Here is an 18,408-nt window from a genome sequence, read left to right as displayed (position 1 = left end):
CACCCAACTTATTTTCCCTTTACCTGAGACCCTAACGTAAAGGACTGTGGCCTCAATAGCATTTCATTACGTAGGAAAACAAGGTCTGACCTGGGAAACAATCCCAAGTAGCCCAAGTAAAAATGAAATATGTAGCACAATAGGCTGTGTGTACCTTTTCCTAGTATGTAGAATAGCTGGTTCAACCAAGTGGGAATGTGACCTGCAACATTATAACCCTAGTCCTGCAAGGCTTACACTAAAGGGCTGAAAAAAAAAATATTTCCATACAAATTTGTGTCACTTACAAGAGCAGCTCTGTAAGCACTATAGCAACATCAGGCTAGGTTGCTGTATGCAGTATTGTTACCTTACTGTAGAACTGTCTGCCACTTGGGGAACAAGGCTTACCACTAGGTGGCAGCTTATCATTTCCTGGTATCCAGATCACCTTTGGCATACAAACTGCCCAACTTGAGGCCTCTGCCAAGTCACAACGCTCCTGCCCCGCCCTCCCAAGAACCTTGTGCTCCTTCAGCTTTGTCCTCAAAAATAGAAACTAAATATGGTTAAATCCATGGAAATCTGCAAGTTGAAACCAAGACATGGGGCTCACTCAGCCTTATTCTCCCAAGGCTAAATTTCTAGTCTAAGGCTAAACTGTCTCTACCCTAAACCAGTGTCAGGTACTGGTGGTATAGGCCTCATACCAGCATTTAGATCAGCTGAGTTCTGCCTCAAAAATCGCCTAACTACAAGTTAAAATCAGTCAGAACAACTGTATGGTGCCAATTTAAATATTTTTATTAGACATTCCATTTTCCACCTGTTTTATTATAGACATTGCATTTTCCACTTAGGACACAGTGCTTATAAAGTGCAATGCTTACTTCACTGTCTGTGCACACGTTCTATGTTCAAGTATTGAGAATGCCCAGTAAATTTATTGTAGCAGTTTGAATTTGAAACTGCCCTGTAACTTGCTAAATTTGGGTCCTTCAAATGTTTCCTGTGGAAACAATGCTACCCCTCTACTTGGATTGACTTAATCCACCTCTTCAATGGTGGGCCCTGAAGAAGCACCACCAGATGGAGGAGCTCCTCCACCAGGGAAGCCGCCAGGCATTCCTCCAGGCATCCCACCAGCAGTCTGGTACAGCTTGGTAATGATAGGGTTGCAGACTTTCTCCAGTTCCTTCTGCTGGTGTTCAAATTCTTCCTTCTCTGCAGTCTGTGGAGAAAATTAACAATTTAATAAAAGGTCTACCGACAGTTCATCTTCCTATGCGGTTAACAGGAACCTATTTATTCCTTAGCTTTGAGTCACTCAGACATCCAAGGAAGGTAACTGCCAACATTGCTTGACATTCTGGTGGAAACCGCGAATGTTTTGGACCATTCATCATAGTGACCCCTACTCAGCGCAGTCCTACTGAGCATTTATCTACTCCCAATTATTGGCAGAATACCTACCTGGTTCTTATCCAGCCAACTGATGATCTCGTTGCACTTGTCTAGGATCTTCTGTTTGTCCTCATCATTGATCTTTCCTTGAAGTTTCTCATCTTCAACTGTTGCTTTCATGTTGAAAGCATAAGACTCCAGGGAATTCTTGGAGGAAACCTTATCTCTCTGCTTTTCATCTTCAGCTTTGTATTTCTCAGCTTCCTGGACCATGCGCTCAATATCCTCCTTGCTCAAGCGTCCTGTTAAAATGTCATAAAATGAGCAAGTCTTAAAAACCTGGTTAAGACTAAGTTATGACCTCTCGAAAGCAGGTGTAATGTCTATACTTACCCTTGTCATTGGTGATGGTGATCTTGTTCTCCTTGCCTGTGCTCTTATCTACAGCAGAAACATTGAGGATGCCATTGGCATCGATGTCAAAAGTGACTTCAATCTGCGGAACACCACGGGGTGCTGGAGGGATGCCTGTAAGTTCAAACTTTCCAAGCAGGTTGTTATCCTTGGTCATGGCTCGTTCACCTTCATACACCTTGAGGAAAATTAAAGATACAATTAAGACATTGGTTGGACTTAAAATAGTTCTGTAGATTAAGCTCAATTAGGGAAAACTGACTCGCTCAGACATCCAAGGAAGGAACTAGCCAACACAGGATTTCTGGTGGAAACTACGAATGGTTTTGGAATCCATCATCACAGCGAGACTTTCCTGGGTTCTCCATACAAAAAGAAAAATTCCATTAACATACCTGAATGAGCACACCCGGCTGATTATCAGAGTAGGTGGTAAAAGTCTGAGTCTGCTTGGTAGGGATGGTGGTATTACGCTTGATGAGAACAGTCATGACTCCACCAGCAGTTTCAATACCAAGGGAAAGAGGAGTGACATCCAAGAGCAGCAAATCCTGAACATTCTCAGACTTGTCTCCAGATAGAATAGCTGCCTGGACAGCTACAAAAGGAAAAATGTTAGTTAGAAAAGCCTACCCGAAATAACTCCAACCTCTTCAACACATTTCATTCGCTCAGACATCCAAGGAAGGAACTAGCCAACACAGGATTTCTGGTGGAAACTACGAATGGTTTTGGAATCCATCATCATAGCGAAATGATTTAGGGACTTCTTTAAAAAGGGACTATATCAAGGTATGTAGGGCTGTATTTACCTGCACCATAAGCAACAGCTTCATCAGGGTTAATGCTCTTGTTCAGCTCTTTCCCATTGAAGAAGTCCTGCAGAAGCTTCTGAATCTTGGGGATTCTGGTAGAACCACCCACCAGGACAATATCATGGATTTGAGACTTGTCTAGTTTGGCATCTCGAAGAGCCTTTTCTACAGGGTCCAGAGTGCCCCGGAACAGGTCAGCATTTAATTCTTCAAATCGAGCACGGGTAATGGAGGTATAGAAGTCGATTCCCTCATAGAGAGAATCAATCTCAATACTGGCCTGGGTGCTGGAGGAGAGGGTGCGCTTTGCCCGTTCACAGGCAGTACGCAGACGCCTGACAGCTCTCTTGTTCTCACTGATGTCCTTCTTGTGCTTTCGTTTAAACTCAGCAATGAAATGGTTGACCATCCTGTTGTCAAAGTCTTCTCCACCCAAGTGGGTGTCTCCAGCTGTTGATTTGACTTCAAAAATTCCATCCTCAATTGTGAGGATGGACACATCAAAAGTACCACCTCCCAAGTCAAAGATCAGCACATTCCTTTCAGCTCCAACCTGAAATTGAATAAAATTTTTAGCTCAGCCGTTTATTTCTGTTGTGCAAACCAACCCTAAGCAATCTATGCTTGCACACATACCTTCTTATCTAGCCCATAGGCAATAGCAGCAGCAGTCGGCTCATTGATAATTCGAAGGACATTGAGGCCAGCAATAGTTCCAGCATCTTTTGTTGCCTGCCGCTGGGAATCATTGAAGTAGGCTGGCACTGTGACCACAGCATTGGTAACCGTCTAGAAATTACGATGAATTGCACAACTGTTAGCTTAGCAAACTCCACACTGAACAGTGCTTTTCAGAGTTAAAAGAGCCATCCCAGATGACACCTGTTAAAACTCACCTTCCCCAGATAAGCTTCTGCAATCTCCTTCATCTTAGTCAGAACCATAGAGGACACCTCCTCTGGGTAGAAGCTTTTTGTCTCTCCTTTGTACTCTACTTGGACCTTGGGCCTGCCTGCATCGTTCACCACCATGAAGGGCCAGTGCTTCATGTCAGACTGTACAACAGCATCATCAAACCTACGTCCGATCAGACGTTTGGCATCTGCAAGATAAATGGACTTCATTAAAATCCACCATTAAACAGATTGAGGGATTACACTAAAGGGAGTGGTCCCTATCACGGGGTGGGGGGCGCCTGACATCCGGGTTAGCGAGTTTAAGATTCTCGGAGCAGGAAAGCAATGGCCCATAATTAATAACAAATATTACGTCAGCCGCAACGCTAACCTCTCAGGTTGCAGTAATCTAGAAACCTTCCCAGCCTGCATTAAAAGCTGGCTACTTACCAAAAACTGTGTTGGTGGGGTTCATCGCAACCTGATTCTTCGCAGCATCCCCAATCAATCGTTCAGTGTCAGTAAAAGCCACATAGCTTGGTGTCGTTCGGTTACCCTGGTCATTGGCAATAATCTCCACCTTCCCGTGCTGGAAGACGCCCACACACGAGTAGGTGGTGCCAAGATCAATACCGACTGCAGGTCCCTTAGACATGGTTGCTGAAAGAAAATGGAAGACGAGAACGGCTAAGCGGTCTATTTACCGGTTTCCACGCCGCCATCCAGACTCTCCCTAGCCCAGACCCACCAGCCGCAGCCGGGCAGGAGGCTGGGGACAGCGCTGCCGCAGTCGCGGTGGCCGTGCCAGCCCTGGCAGAACCCGCCCCTGGCTCAAGGAACCATCTGTCCTGAAGCTCTGCGACAATGGTGGAGCACGTGGCCCCAACTCCGAGCGCCCATCCCCCCACCCGCGCCGCCGCCAGGGCCGAGCACTGCGGGCGCCAGACGCGCCCGTCTCATTTATTCCAAGCAGCTTCCCTTCCCCTCGGGATCCAGAAAGAAAAATACAAATTTCGCTTAGCCCGCAGCCAAGGTAAAGGCTGCGGTGCCAAATCCGCAGCCCAAATAATGGGAGCGGTCCACGCCGCTGCGGCACCCCTCCCCCGCCACGCGGAACCTCCAAGGCCATGGCGGCGCCGCCCTGCCTAAGCCCATTTTCCACTTTGGCTGCAGCCACGGTCTCCCGGGACGGCGGCCCTGGCCGCGCCCCCGCCCCGGCGCCCACCGCGCACTGCAGCACGCCCGCCACCGACCGCCAACCGCGCCCCAGGCTTTACCTCGCGTGTAGGCCCGGCTGTGCTGGCGAGGACACCACACCGATTTCCCCCAAAGCTGGCGCCGCGTTCAATGAGACCGGTTTCCGCCCGCCTCACTGTCTCTTATACCCAGTCTTAGAACCTTCCAGAAGGATCCCGCCCCTTCCCGCTGCCTATCATGGCTCCTCAGCCATTAGACGGCGGGGCTCTTCTGACCTGACCAATCAAGAGCCAAGACGCTCTCCTAACACCCGCCTCCGCTCCGCCCCACCGCGCGATGACGCACGACCGCGGCGTTCTGGAACTTTCATGCTCGCCCCCGCTCTCGGAACGGCCCGGTGGAAAGGGGAGGGCGGGGCGCCGAGAGCCCGCGCGCGGGAGTCCGCTGTCACTCAGGCCTAGAGGGGGAGGGGAGGGGGTCGGCAGAGTGTGTCCGTGCGCGCCCGGTCGGCGCTAGCCGGTGGGGGCGGAAGGAAGCCGAGGGAGCAAGGCGGGTCCATTCGCAGCGGACCAATGGGAGCCGTGTTCTCCGCGATCTGGGCTCTCTGGAGACCCGGGGCTGCCTGAGAAGCGCCTGGGAGGGGTGTGGGGGAGGGGCGAGTCCTGGAAAAGAAGACGGAAGTGGGGCGAGGACAAAATGGCCGCGAAGGTTGTCGCGCCCCTCCCCCACCCAGGCTCGGTGCTTCTCCCTCAGCTCAGCGGGCTGCGGTCTTCAGGCTTTGCGCACCCCCGGTGTCTGCGCGTGAGGCTCAGGGACACCGCTAGGGTAGCTGGCTCGGGCTTCCGGGTTCAGGAGGTGGCTCGGCCGCCGCGCCGTCTCCCTGCGAAATGGGGCGCACCGATCCGCCGCCCCCGGTGCGTAGGCTAGACGTGCCTGCCTTGTCCCAGCTCCCCAGGGTCTTCGTCCGTGACCCTCAGTGAAAGACATTGCCCCGTCCCCGTGGCTGAGCCCAGAGCCGAGCGCCCCTCCCCACCTCCGGGCTGGGACGGTGTGGCCTGTGTCCCTCCTGTCCCCCAGACCTCTCTGTGAAAAAGAATGTGCAAAAGGGCATTTTCCCCCCTGAGGGAGAACTGGACATTGGCAGCCCTCGTTTCCGGCAGCCCTGTGTCCTTGATTGTGTGATCTCGACCTTTTATTTTCAGCAGCATGAGGTAATGTCTCCCCTGACTTGACTTTTACCAAAAACTAAACGCCCGGCCGCGCCGAGTCCTTGAAAACGTGACAATGCCGGAGCGGCCGCTTGGCCTGTGAAACTGCACGGCATGGAGGCAGGGCATTCGGGAACTTGTCACCCCAAGTCCGTCGCTCCCGCACCTTCCACGTGTCCTTTCCGATGGGCAGGACGTCCATTTATTAGTTACAGATAGGTTGTTCTTTAAAAGAATGCTGCTGCAGCTTTTAGTTCCGGCGTTTGAGTTGGATGCTCTCCAGACCACGTGAGCAAGGCTGTCAGAAGACTGGGGTGCCTTTGTCCTTAGCAAAGCCAGTAATTACTGAAGCAAAGTCATAAAGGCATTTTTTTTCTTCTGTATTTGTATATTGGGAGGAATGGTGGCTTGGAGTTCCGGGGTGGGGGGGGGGGATGTCCTTTTTGTTACTGTCTGAGAAGATCATTTTAATACAAAGCTTTTCATGTCGATGTAAATGCATGTCACGTGCTTGTCTCTTAGGGCATTTCTAAGGTGTTTCTTACCCCACATTAGAAATGTGAGACACAAATACCTCACAGCGCCTTCACCTTAGACTCGCCTCCGTCTGCTTGTTTAAGCTTCAGTGTAACTGGGTGTGGTGTTCCACACTTTCAGTCAGCATTCAGGAGGTAGAGGACCAAAAGTTCTGACAGACCCGGGTTGGAATATATGAGACTGTCAACCTGTACATAAAATTTTCAAAACGAAGAGCCTGAGTCTGTTTGACAAGTGTTCTTTCTGGGAGGTCGGGTCACCTTCGACCCGAGCTACTATAGAGGCTGAAACAGGAAGAAAGCTCAAGGCCTGCCTGGACTAGACAGTCAAAGGCTAGCCTGAGCATCTTAGTGAAACTAGTCTCAAAATAAGTAAAAGCCAGGCTGGATAGGAAGACAGGAAATCGTGAGGAGGGGAGAAGCCCCTCCTCACCTAGGAATCCAGTTGTAGCGCTTGCTTGTGGAAAAACAGGAACTCCAGCCAAATTAACATCTGCTTAATGTCCTCCCTTTCCAGGAATTTCACTAGAAACCCCATTCACAAGGGAAAAACTTTTACTAACCCCCTGGTGCAAACTCAGTGGCTCCAGACTTCATCTTATCAGAGGACAATTCCAGCCAAGCAACCTCTAGAGCCAACCTATAATCTCATTTATCAACCTATAATCTCAAGGGAGAGAAAAGGGAGGGGGTGGGGGTGGGGATGTTCAGGACCTGCGGTCAGGGAGTTAGAGACAGTGCTGCCCCAGTCTTGATCAGGATGCTTCCCTCTGGAGGAAGGGTGATTGGTGCAAAGACTCAAGACTGGTCACTCCGCTAAGAACAAGCAGATGCTGAATGCTCAACCTTAAAGGGACATCATACCACCTCCAAGACTCAGGAAACCTCAGGGAAGAGGGGGAGGAAAGAAGTAGAGTCAGATGATAGGACAGAGGATCATGAAATGCTTCTGGGCATGACAGGCAGTGGCACTCATGATGTCAGTGGCTGGCATGGCCTGCATAGGGTCCACACAAGCTCGCTCCTCTAAATATTCAGTCACATACTGGGGAGGGGCTCAAGGGGTCCTGCCTCACGCAGGGAGCAAATGGTTTGGATGGCTGGGGCAGAAGTCTTTAGTGGCTGACCACTGGTGAATAAACCAGACTCCAGGATAACTCCATATGAGGCCCACAAAGGCAGCCTTGATCAAGCCCAGTGGACCCCAAAGTAAAAACAAAGGACATGACAGTGGGATGGGGACCTTTAAAAAAACATTCATGTTTGTAATTGTGACTGTGTGAATATACGTCACCTGTGTGGCGGTGCCCAACGAAGGCATAAGAGTGTCAGATCCCCTGAGACATGTGTTGGGAAATGAAATTCAGTCTTTCAGAAGATCAGTAAACACTCTTAACCACCGAACCATCCATCTAGCCAGCGCAGAGTGGGGATTTATTGAATGAGAGACCAATGCGGGGTGGGCAAGGGGATAAGAGTGGGTGAGGGGACTGCTTCTTCCTTCGTCATTGTGTCCTGCTAAGACCACTGAGGAGCTGTCGTGAGTACAGCCCACCCTCTCGAACTGCAGAAATTTATCATTGACGTTAAATGGTGGCAGACAGATACAGGAACTACGACAGCGTTTGATCTCTTTATGAGTCTTGTGATTGATGAGTGTGTGGGGATGGCAATCCTTGGGCAACAGAATAACATCAGCACAGTGGTCATTCGAGAAAGCAACAGCATCGAGCATGAAGCCTTGGAAAGAGTAACAATGGTGGTTGAGCACAGCAGTCCACACCCCTCCCCAAAGAGTCTGCTTGACTGTAGAATTGGGTTATGTTTTCATATGAAACTTTTTACTAAGTAAACTTTTCTGATACTCAAAAAAAGGGTGCAGGCCGGGTGGTGGTGGCGGCGCAAGCCTTTAATCCCAGCACTGGGGAGGCAGAGGCAAGCGGATCTCTGGGAGTTCGAGGCCAGCCTGGTCTACAGAGCGAGTTCCAGGACAGGCACCAAAGCTACAGAGAAACCCTGTCTCGAAAAACCAAAAAAAAAAAAAAAAAAAAAGGGTGGGGGGTATAGGGGACCAGTGTGACCAGAATACATATATATCTGGGACTTCTGGCCTAATTACTGCTAAAGTCCAGTCTCAAGGAGATAAGGTTTTGATACTCGACACCCTCCTCTGAGTTCTGCAAGTGTACAGGCACACTTGACTGCAAATATATTACACTATATGCACACACATGCACAGTTTTTAGATGGTAGAACAATTAACCTCTGCTTCTGGTTGCTCACAATGTCTTCTGGGTTTGAACTGTGTTCTCACTATCTATTAAAAGCACAAAGGGCCTGGCGGTGGTAGTGCATACCTTTAATCCCAGCACTTGGAAGCAGAGGCAGGCGGATCTTTGTGAGTTCCAGGCCAACCTGGTCCTATAGAGTGGTTTCTAGGACAGCCCAGGCCACACAGAGAAACCCTGTATGGGAAAAAAGAAAATGTCCCATATGTTTGCCTACTGGCTGATCTGATGGAAGTATTTTCTCAGTTGACATTCCCACCACCGCCCAGCTGCTAAGTACTATTTTAAGTGGCACACACTACTCATTTAATTTTCTTTACGAGGTCATAAGTGCACGTATGCACTCAAAATGTAGAGGCCAGAGAATCATGAGTTTGAGCCTGAGCTAATAGTGACTGACACCCAGTCTCCAGAGCAACAAAAATTTCTACTCAAATCTTTTTTTTGTTTTTATATTTTTAAGACAAGATTTATCTGTTTAACAGCCCTAGCTGTCCTGGAACTAGTGCCGTAGACCAGGCTGGCTTTGCCTGCTTCAGCCTTCCCAAGTGCTAGGATTAAAGGCATGTACCACCACCGCCCGGCCCAAAATCTTTTTTTTTTTCTAGTCCCAAATCTTAAGAAGTAAGAATTATATGGCTGGATGGTGGTGGTGTATGCCTTTAATTGCCTTTAATCTCAGCACGTGGGAGGCAGAGGCAGGTGGGTTCAAGGCTAGCCTGGTCTACAAGAGCTAGTTCCGGGATAGGCTCCAAAGCTACAGAAAAACCTTGTCTCAAAAAAAAAAAAAAGGAAGGGGCTGGAGAGATGGCTCAACGGTTAAGAGCATTGCCTGCTCTTCCAAAGGTCCTGAGTTCAATTCCCAGCAACCACATGGTGGCTCACAACCATCTGTAATGAGGTCTGGTGCCCTCTTCTGGCTAACTGTATACATAACTAATAAATAAATTTAAAAAAAAAAAAAAAAAAAAAAAAGGAAGAAAGAAAAAAGAAACTCTTTCTCCAAAAAACAAACAGAACAAACAGACAACAACACCAAAAATAAAAGTAAGAGGGGCTGGAGAGATGGCTCAGAGGTTAAGAGCATTGCCTGTTCTTCCAAAGGTCCTGAGTTCAATTCCCAGCGACCATATGGTGGCTCACAACCATCTGTAATGGGGTCTGGTGTCCTCTTCTGACCTTCAGGCAGAATATTGTATACATAATAAATAAATAAATATTTAAAAAAATAAAAGTAAGAATTATAGTGATTTTCTTTTTCTTTTTTTTTTTTGAAAACATGACCTACACTTTATTAGAAGGATGGGGTAAAGTTTATCAGTGGTTACTAAGTTATAGTTACATAGGAGAAATAATTTCTTTTTTTTATTTTTATTTTTTTTGGGGGTTTTTTTTGTGATTTTCTTTTTGTAGATGAGGAAAGGTTAAATGATTAAACTGGCAAACCACATGGTCAGATTGTTTTTTTCCCCTTTAATCTAAAATGTATTTACTGGGATGGCTTCCCTGCCATCTTGACTTGGATCCTTGTAGCTCTGCTTCCTCCAGAGGAAACGTCCTTCTGTAAGCTTTGCCTTTCCTCCTGGAGTCTGCTGAGGCCAGCAGAGCAGCCAGCACAGAAGACTCCTGTCTGTGCTTTCATGTGCCTGAAGACCACGGACATTCGCTGGCATCCCATGTATTTCGTGTCCTTCAAGCAGGAATGGGCTCTGCAGCAAGCCCTGTTTCTTGTGTTTCCTCTTCTCTTCTGGAGAGGAATGAACCAAGTCTTTTATGAGAAGCGTGCTTTCCTGGAGTCAGGAATTTAAACTCGGTCTGGCTGGAGTATCTGTCTTTTTAAAACATTTTGTTTTCCACTTCTTAAAATCCCAGCATTGGTAGGAAAGGGAACTAAATCACATTCAAATGAATTGGACTGTGTGGCTTTCCTAGCATCTCAGAATCCTGAAGTCTGTGAGGTGTTAGTCCCTGGAAGGCCTTATCAGTATGGAGCACACCATCTTGCTTTGGGGTCGGGGAATGAGGCGAGCCTGGACTTTGGAGTCGGCTCGGAATTTAAATTCCAGACATTTTCTTGTGTGCTGACGTAGAGATAATTTCAGCCCCCCCCCCCCCCCCCCCCCCCCCCCCCCCGCTCAGGGTCTTACCATGTTGGCTTGGTACTTAGTGTGTAGGCCTTGGTGGTCTCAAACTCACAGCCATCCTGCTGTCTCAGCTCCTGAGTTCTGTGATTACAAATGTGTATAACACTGGGACCTTGGGGGCTGGAGAGATGATGGCTCAGTGGTTAAGAGCATTGTCTGCTCTTCCAAAGGTCCTGAGTTCAATTCCCAGCAACCACATGGTGGCTCACAACCATCTGTAATGAGGTCTGGTGCCCTCTTCTGGCCTGCAGACATACACACAGAATATTGTATCCATAATGAATAAATAAATATTAAAAAAAAACACTGGGACCTTTTGGTTCTCTTCCTATAGTGCAAAGACTTCAGAGCTTTAGAGGTTAAATAAGATGTGTAGGACTTTATTTTTTTGTCCTTTATCTACAATCTCATTTCCTTACCTTCCCCCCACTTAGGATTCTTAAGCCTGGAAGTGATAGAACATTTATCATTTTTATCTCAGAGACCCAAGATCCATAAAATCTGAATCTGTCACACCCTTGCTGTTTAACGAGAATCTAATAAGGCAGATACAGGTCGTATTGAAAGGTCAGGGTGCCCAAATTTATATTCTGTGTAGAGTACAAACAGGATTCATATGTACATGTATTCTCTGGTAACAATAACTTATATGTGTGTATAATCTTTTAGATTTTTTTTTTTTTGGTTTTTTGAGACAGGGTTTCTCTGTGGTTTTGGAGCCTGTCCTGGAACTAGCTCTGTAGACCAGGCTGGTCTCGAACTCTCAGAGATCCGCCTGCCTCTGCCTCCCGAGTGCTTGGATCAAAGGCGTGCGCCTCCACCGCCAGGCTTGCATCAACTTTCTGAGTGATGAGATTATAGGCATGTACCACTCACCCAGCTGTGACCCTTTTGACTTCTACATCTGGGGTCCCTTAAATGTTTGAGCTCAATTTTTAATAAAATTAGTATATCTTAATCGTTATTATCAATTTAATCTCAGTGTGTTCAAGATACTCTATGCTTAATAGTCTCTGAATGGGGCTGGAGAGATGGCTCAGAAGTTAAGAGCATTGGCTGCTCTTCCAATTCCCAGCAGGTTCACAATCATCTATAAGATCTGGTACCCTCTTCTGGTGTGCAGGCAGAACATTGTATGTATAATAAATAAATCTTTAAAAAACAGACTCTGAAAATTGTGTGCATCATTTCATCTATACCCATGATTACTTTGATATGTATGTGTATGTATATATATATATGTATATATATATATGTTTATAAAATAATTTGTACTGTATGAATGATCTTCACTGTGTAGATTGAAAAGGGTAGGGATGAGAAACCAAGCAGAAGGAAGGCAAAGTCCCTGGTCTTGGGTAAATCTGTAAGGATTTTAGGGCTGAGCAGTTAGTCAAGCTCTATCAGTTCTGATGGAACCCAATGGTGTATGACTGGGTACATGTATAATTGTCTTTGAGATGAGGTCTTGCTATGTTGCTCAGGTTGCTACTTGTTTTTTTTGTTTTGTTTTTGTTTTTTCTTGGTTTTTCAAGACAGGCTTTTTTTGTATAACAGCCCCAGCTGTCATGGAACTAGCTCTGTAGACCAGGCTAGCCTCAAACTCACAGAGATCCACCTGCCTCTGCCTCCCGAGTGCTGGGATTCCATGTCTTGTTGCCACACTGACACGACCGTGCTTAAATTTGAGCTCTGCTACTGACTTAAACTCTCTGTGTTTTAGTTTTCTCCTTTGTTTTTTGTTTGTTTTGATTTTGCTTTTCCAGACAAGGATTCTCTGTGTAGCCCTGGCTGTCCTGGAACTCATGCTATAGACCAGGCTGGCCTTAAACTCACGGAGATCCATCTGATCTGCCTCTGTCACCAGAGTACTGGGATTAAAAGCATGTGTCACCATCTCATAGCCTTCTTATTTGTTTTTTAATTTTATTTACTTTTATGTGTATATGTATGCACTTGCATGAGTATATATGTAATGTATATATGAAGAAGCCTGAGCAGGTCAGAAAAGGGCATTGGGTCCCTTAGAACTGGAGTTACAGACAATTTTAAGCCACCATGTGAGTACTGGGGACTAAGCTGTCTTTCCAAGACCTAGTTTTGTTTCCTTTCTTTCTTTTCCTTCCTTCCTTCCTTCCTTCCTTTCTTCCTTTCTTTCTTTTTTTCTTTCTTTCTGTTGTTGTTCGAGACAGGGTTTCTCTGTAGCTTTAGAGCCTATCCTGAAACTAGCTCTTGTATACCAGGCTGGCCTCGAACTCACAGAGATCCGCCTGCCTCTGCCTCCTGAGTGCTGGGATTAAAGTCATGCACCACCACCATCTGGTGCATTCTCATTTTAGAAACTAGCCAGGTAGTGGTGGCGCACACCTTTAATCCCATCACTCAGGAGGCAGAAGAAGACAGATCTCTGTGAGTTCGAGGCCAGCCTGGTCTCTCAGAGTGAGTTCTAGGAGAGCCAGCATGGTTACACAGAGAGATCCTGTTGCAAAAAAACAGGACAAGACAAAACAAACAAACAAATAAATGAATAAATAAAATGAGAACGCAAGCATCTTTTTATAGAATTAATATGAGTATGGAGTTGGGAGAAAATGTATACTATATTTAGAGTTTGGGAGTCAGGGGAGGAAAAGCTAACTATAGTGAAATTTGTTCATAATGTCAGCACTCTAGGAGGTAGAGATGAGAAGGGTCAGGACCTCAGGGTAATCCTTAGCTACAGGTATTTAGCCAGCCTGGGCTACATGAGATCCTGTCTCCAAAGAAACAGTGACTGTCACATGATGTCTCAGTAAATGATAGCTACCATTATTGTTCTGTCTCCTTCTGAGACATGTTTCACGTATGCCGGGCTGGGTGAACTTCAACCCTTCCTCCAGGAGAGTTGTTACAGGGAACTACCACCAGGCTGCTACTTTCTGCCATGAGATTCATGTGGATGTCTGTAAAGCTGTATTCAGATTTCTGTAACACTCGGGAGTGACTTCTCTTCAGATCCCTTAGTTGGTCCTTAACCTGGGCACAAAATACTTGCTTCACAATTACTGTTTGATGATTTTGACGAAGTCCTTAAAAGCAACTGCCTTTGTGCCATTTACATTCAACATCTTGCCCTGAGAGGAAAAAGTACTTCCTATACTAATGAACCCACCTGCTTTAACTAATTGCTTACTTTAATTAATTTGGCCATGATGATTTGGGTCGGCGGTCTTTCTCTTTGAATCTCTGGGATTAACAATAAACTTGTGACTGAAGTCAGTCACTAATAGATCTTTTGGCCTGAGCTCTGTCCTTTTGGCAGCAAGGTATAAATAAATGTATTTTTCCAGTGCAGGTTCCACGGACCCCAGCTTCTCCTACAGTACTGTCTTCCCTTATTTATTTTTTCATTGCCGATACACATGGAGTTACAGTCTGTAACTGCTTTGTGACGCGTACAGTTTCGTTTACAAGGCAACAAAGCCGAGTGACACAGAAACAGAAAAACACCAGAAATGAGGCAAACGATAAAAACTTTTTGGAACAGAATTCTAAAGTCCTTTGCATACAACATAAGAACAAAAACCTCCATTTCACTATTTTACAGATTTGAGTTTGGCTTATGTATTTTATTGAAATGGTTTCTCTTTAAACGTCCACATCCTTCCATCTGCATTTTTCTCTTACAAACTTTTATTTTATTTATTTATTTGGCTTCTGTTCATCATTTTTTTTTTCATTTTCTATTTGCTTCACATTAAGGACTCGCTCAGCTTGGTTTGCACAATCAGGGGACTAAGGTTTGGAGCCTGTGGTGGCTCTCACTGCATCTGCAGCCGGCCCTCTGTCTTGCTGAAGCTGACCGCCTGATTCAAAGGGAAGGAGCTCTGTCATTGCTACGACTTCAGTGCCTTATCTCTCAGAATTTCTCAGCCTACTACAATCTCGTTTTTGTCCTTATTGTAGTTTTCCATTGGGAATGAATTTTCCAGGTAATTTTTGGATAGTTTCCAACAACGCTTTTAAATAATGGGGATTTCCTTCTCAAACAAAGGGCACTGGTTCCTGCTCCGAGAGCACAGACAGGAAACCCCTGCTGCTCAAAGGCAGGAAGCACTGAGAAGATTGCTAGTGACGACCCAGCTGCAGCCTTCATGGTAAGCTCCTTTGGCTCAGGGACTCCAGGAAGGAGAATTCTCAGAATTACATAGCAGAAGAGGCATGTTGCCTGGATACCATCCTCCAGGAAGAATAAAAATGTAGTCAGAGTAAAGGGCTTAAAAAAAAATCTTACAACGAGATAAGAGTTAGTAGAAGAAGCATTTCAAATATGCCTATTCTCTCAAATGAACAGGCATTTGTGTTATAACCCCAATGTCTCTTATTTCTACCTCTTTCAAAGGAAGACAAAACTCAGGTTAGGACCGTCACTTTAGCATGCGTGAAGCTCACCCAAACCAATCCAGACAACTCAATGCAAACATCATTTCCCAGGCACTTTAGAAGGAAATGTATGTATACTCTGTGAGGATGCTCTTAGGCGAGTTAAACACAGGATAAAAAGCCAGAGAAACGGGGCGATACTGTGCATCCACCTCTCCCTGTCAGCATCTGAGTGCCACTTCAGAAACTGCTTCTTCACAGTGGCCGCCGCGGCTCCCGCTTCCCTCTAGCCTTTGCCCTGGTTGACAAAAGGAACCGCTCTGCTCCACCCACCAGGACCTGCTGACTTTGCCTTGTTCCTTGAAGAGCTAATTCAGGTTAAGCAGCTATGCCATAGGTAATCTATTTGTCAAAACCATTCAAAAGGCAAGTTACTTATCGGGAACTGGCTGGTTTTTTGTTTTTTAATTTCTTGGACACCTTTTTCTCCCCGCCCCCATGTATGAGTTGTTTTGATAGTTTTGCTGGTGAATCCTTTCTGCTAATTCTTTCCCAAATGCCGACAAGGAAGAAAGCATTACCAGCTGTTAGCTGAACCCTCTCCCTTCACCCACTTGTTTTTCTCACCACCTGCTCCCTAATGGTAGTCTGCGTTCCTTCCAGCCCACAGTTAGACTTTTCTTGGAGGCTAAGGCGGAGAAGAGAGACACTGTGGTTCCCTCCGGTTCAGCCTTTTAGTGGGAAGTGATGGGCCATGTATTTTCAATGCCTTTAGGAAATGATCCCTGAAAATTTAAGGCCTATAGAGTCTTCAAAGGTCCCACATTCACATCCTTCTAAAATGAAAGAAACAGAAGAATCGCCAAGCTTGGGCCAGTATTAAGTGTCCTTTGACCTAGCAAGGGAAAGGTCTAATGTCCCTCTCTATTCCAGTCAGTCTTGACAGTCTGGTTTCACATGTTCTCAGAGAGAGGAGCCGGAGGCAGAATGCAAGAGGATCTTTCAACTTTCCTAAGAGACGTTCTCTAGAGGATTCGTTCCCTAAGGACATTCATTAAGTGACGTGAATGTTTGTTTCTTCTAGAAACTTCCAGTAGGGAAGTCTTTAGGGGTGTCAGATTTGAGTAATGACCCACAACTGCCCCGGATATATGTTTTGTTATCTATTAGCAATCCTCTGAAAATCAAAATGGAATTCTTCACAGCATCGTGTCCCATCTTGGTTGGACTCTTTTCTTAGTTATTATTTTGGGTCCCATGGAAATCTGAAGGTTGGTTGTAGATAAGGAAAGAGAAAACCACTTTTCTCTGTTTCCCACTATTTCAAATCCTCCCCAAATTAATGTTCAGACCTTATGATACATGAAGTCAAGTCAAGGTAGAAAAAAAAAGTGTTTCTTTTTTTTTTAATGTGAGTTTCTTTGAAGCAGTTGTCCCCATACATGTTGCAGAGAGGTGTAATATAAGGCTGTGGGTTTCTCTTTTGACTATCTGGATAATCACGCTAATCCGATACATTTGCAGAAATGATTAGAAAATTGACCTATGAGATTCCCATTTCTTCTTGACTGTGGTGACCTGCAACTCTTCTGTGTAAGATGTTTCAGGTGTACGCCACCTCACCTCTCCCTTATTTTCACCACAAGTTCTGGTGAGCAAATTAGGTTTGGGCCCCTCCTTCCCTCCACCTCCGCTCGGAAGGCACGATGAGGCGCCTTTATAGAGATGACCTGCCTACGTCCATTGTTTGGTGTCCTATAAGGAAGGTGCTTATCAGAACTGGTCCGTGCCATGTTGGCAGCTACTTAAGTGAGTTCTTATCTGGCTGAGGGGCTGTGTGGCTGGTGAAGGAGCTCCAGTGGCTAGGCTAAGATCCTGACTTCCGGAAAAAGCGCAAGTCAAGTCCACTGTGATTCAGACAGTTTGGAAGGCTTTGCTCTGGCTGGGGATTGTGCTGAGTGTGGTTTCTGCTTTGGTCAGGGTCGTGTGGTGCACTTTCTTTGGTTCAGAACCTCTTGCTTCTGGTCCTATGAGGCTGTACGCCTGGGTGGCTAGCCCCGCCTGGGGCGCTGCTTCACTGGACAGTGTCCGCTGGCTCCTGGAGGCGCTATTCCCTGTGGAGCGGGTGGAGGAAGAGCCAGAGCGGGAGCTCCTGGAGCCTGAGGAAGAGGAGCTCGGCTTCACAAGGCGGGCTCTGGGGGCTTCTGCATCTTCTCTGAAAGGGAAAAAACGAACGGAAGACAGCAAAGATAAACTTCAGGACTGCCAGGGGTGTGGTGACTCTCACTAAAGTTATTTCCTACTGAGATTTTTTTTTCTTCAATAAATTCCTCAAGCCAAAAACCTCGGAAGGAAGGCCTCGGTTAAGGAACAAAGCACTTCCTTGTTTTGTAAGACTTAAAGCTCAGTTTAGGGAAATGTTTGTTTCCCAGAGGCCCCACCAGTTGCACCGGAAGGATATGTGTGGCTCAACTTGAGATGGTCTGGATAGAATTGCCTTGATTTTGGGGTCTGTATACTTAAATCCTTTCATGTCCTGTAGGGTTATATCATCCTTTATTATAAACCCTTTTTAAGTGGTAATGAATCAGAAGTAAAGTTGAAAAATATACTGGTTGATTGTCAGCTTGACTCAAGGTGGAGTCATCTAGAAAGAGGGAGCCTTAACTAAGGAAACATCACCGCCACACAGGTCTTCTGGCAAGTCTGTAGGGCATTTTCTGGATGGATGAGTGAGGTCAGAGAGCACAGCTCACTGTGGGTGGGGCCCCCTCGGTGGGTGATGCTGGTTCTATAAGAAAGCAGCCGAGCAGGCTATGAGGAGCAAGACAATAAGCACAGTGCGTCGGCTTCAGCTGTCAGCCCCCAGCCTCTTGCCTTGAGTTCCTGCCCTGAATTCCCTTTGTACCGTAGCTCTAAGGGGAATGAATCCTTCTCTCCCCCACACTGCTGCGTTAGGTCATGATGTTTATCACAGCAACGGAAAACAGGCCAGAGCAAGGACGGTTTCCCAATAAAGTGAGTCACACCTCCTATCCCTACACTGTAATTTCCCTCCTGCCAGAATGATCCTTTGAAGAGATCCACAGTGCAGAGGGGAAGAGGGCGGTTTATACTGAGCGGTTACTATGGACCGGGCCTGTAAAGGGAGTCTGCAGAAGCTGG

The 18,408-nt window shown here is 46.4% G+C and overlaps 2 protein-coding genes and 2 non-coding genes across 4 annotated transcripts in view; all 4 read right to left on the bottom strand.

The window, feature by feature from the left end:
• Window positions 1-765: 765 nt before the first annotated feature.
• On the bottom strand, window positions 766-4,942 carry Hspa8 (heat shock protein family A (Hsp70) member 8). Its single transcript, XM_041657299.1, has 9 exons — window positions 4,786-4,942; window positions 3,959-4,168; window positions 3,509-3,714; window positions 3,249-3,401; window positions 2,610-3,165; window positions 2,193-2,395; window positions 1,777-1,975; window positions 1,453-1,685; window positions 766-1,210 (listed from the first exon to the last, which is right to left on the bottom strand). The coding sequence occupies exons 2-9, from the start codon at window positions 4,161-4,163 to the stop codon at window positions 1,025-1,027; spliced, it is 1,941 nt and encodes a 646-aa protein (XP_041513233.1). The 5' UTR covers window positions 4,164-4,168; window positions 4,786-4,942; the 3' UTR covers window positions 766-1,024.
• LOC121452039 lies at window positions 2,060-2,145 on the bottom strand. The gene has a single exon (XR_005974776.1). It is a non-coding gene; the product is annotated as a small nucleolar RNA SNORD14 (small nucleolar RNA).
• On the bottom strand, window positions 2,465-2,550 carry LOC121452040. The gene has a single exon (XR_005974777.1). It is a non-coding gene; the product is annotated as a small nucleolar RNA SNORD14 (small nucleolar RNA).
• A 9,065-nt stretch (window positions 4,943-14,007) lies between the features above and the next one.
• The window catches only part of LOC121451847 (CXADR like membrane protein), a 109,032-nt gene continuing 104,631 nt past the window's right edge, over window positions 14,008-18,408 (bottom strand). The window contains exon 8 of the mRNA XM_041657629.1: window positions 14,008-17,458. Within this exon, the coding sequence (XP_041513563.1) occupies window positions 17,158-17,458 (301 nt within the window). The 3' untranslated portion in view covers window positions 14,008-17,157. The remainder of the gene's footprint in view (window positions 17,459-18,408) is intronic.

The sequence above is a fragment of the Microtus oregoni genome, unplaced genomic scaffold, assembly GCF_018167655.1.
Source record: "Microtus oregoni isolate MIOR12 unplaced genomic scaffold, Mior012 000008F_ref0000371, whole genome shotgun sequence".
Taxonomy (NCBI): Eukaryota; Metazoa; Chordata; class Mammalia; order Rodentia; family Cricetidae; genus Microtus; species Microtus oregoni.
This window is presented reverse-complemented; position numbering and strand designations above follow the sequence as displayed.

Bases quoted from the DNA above. Each gene is read 5' to 3' on its own strand.
- Hspa8 (XM_041657299.1), bottom strand. From the start codon at position 4,163: ATGTCTAAGGGACCTGCAGTCGGTATTGATCTTGGCACCACCTACTCG. The intron at 3,715-3,958 runs GTAAGTAGCCAG...TTTATCTTGCAG, and splicing joins CCCCACCAACACAGTTTTTG to ATGCCAAACGTCTGATCGGA. The intron at 1,976-2,192 runs GTATGTTAATGG...ATTTTCCTCAAG, and splicing joins AGCCGGGTGTGCTCATTCAG to GTGTATGAAGGTGAACGAGC.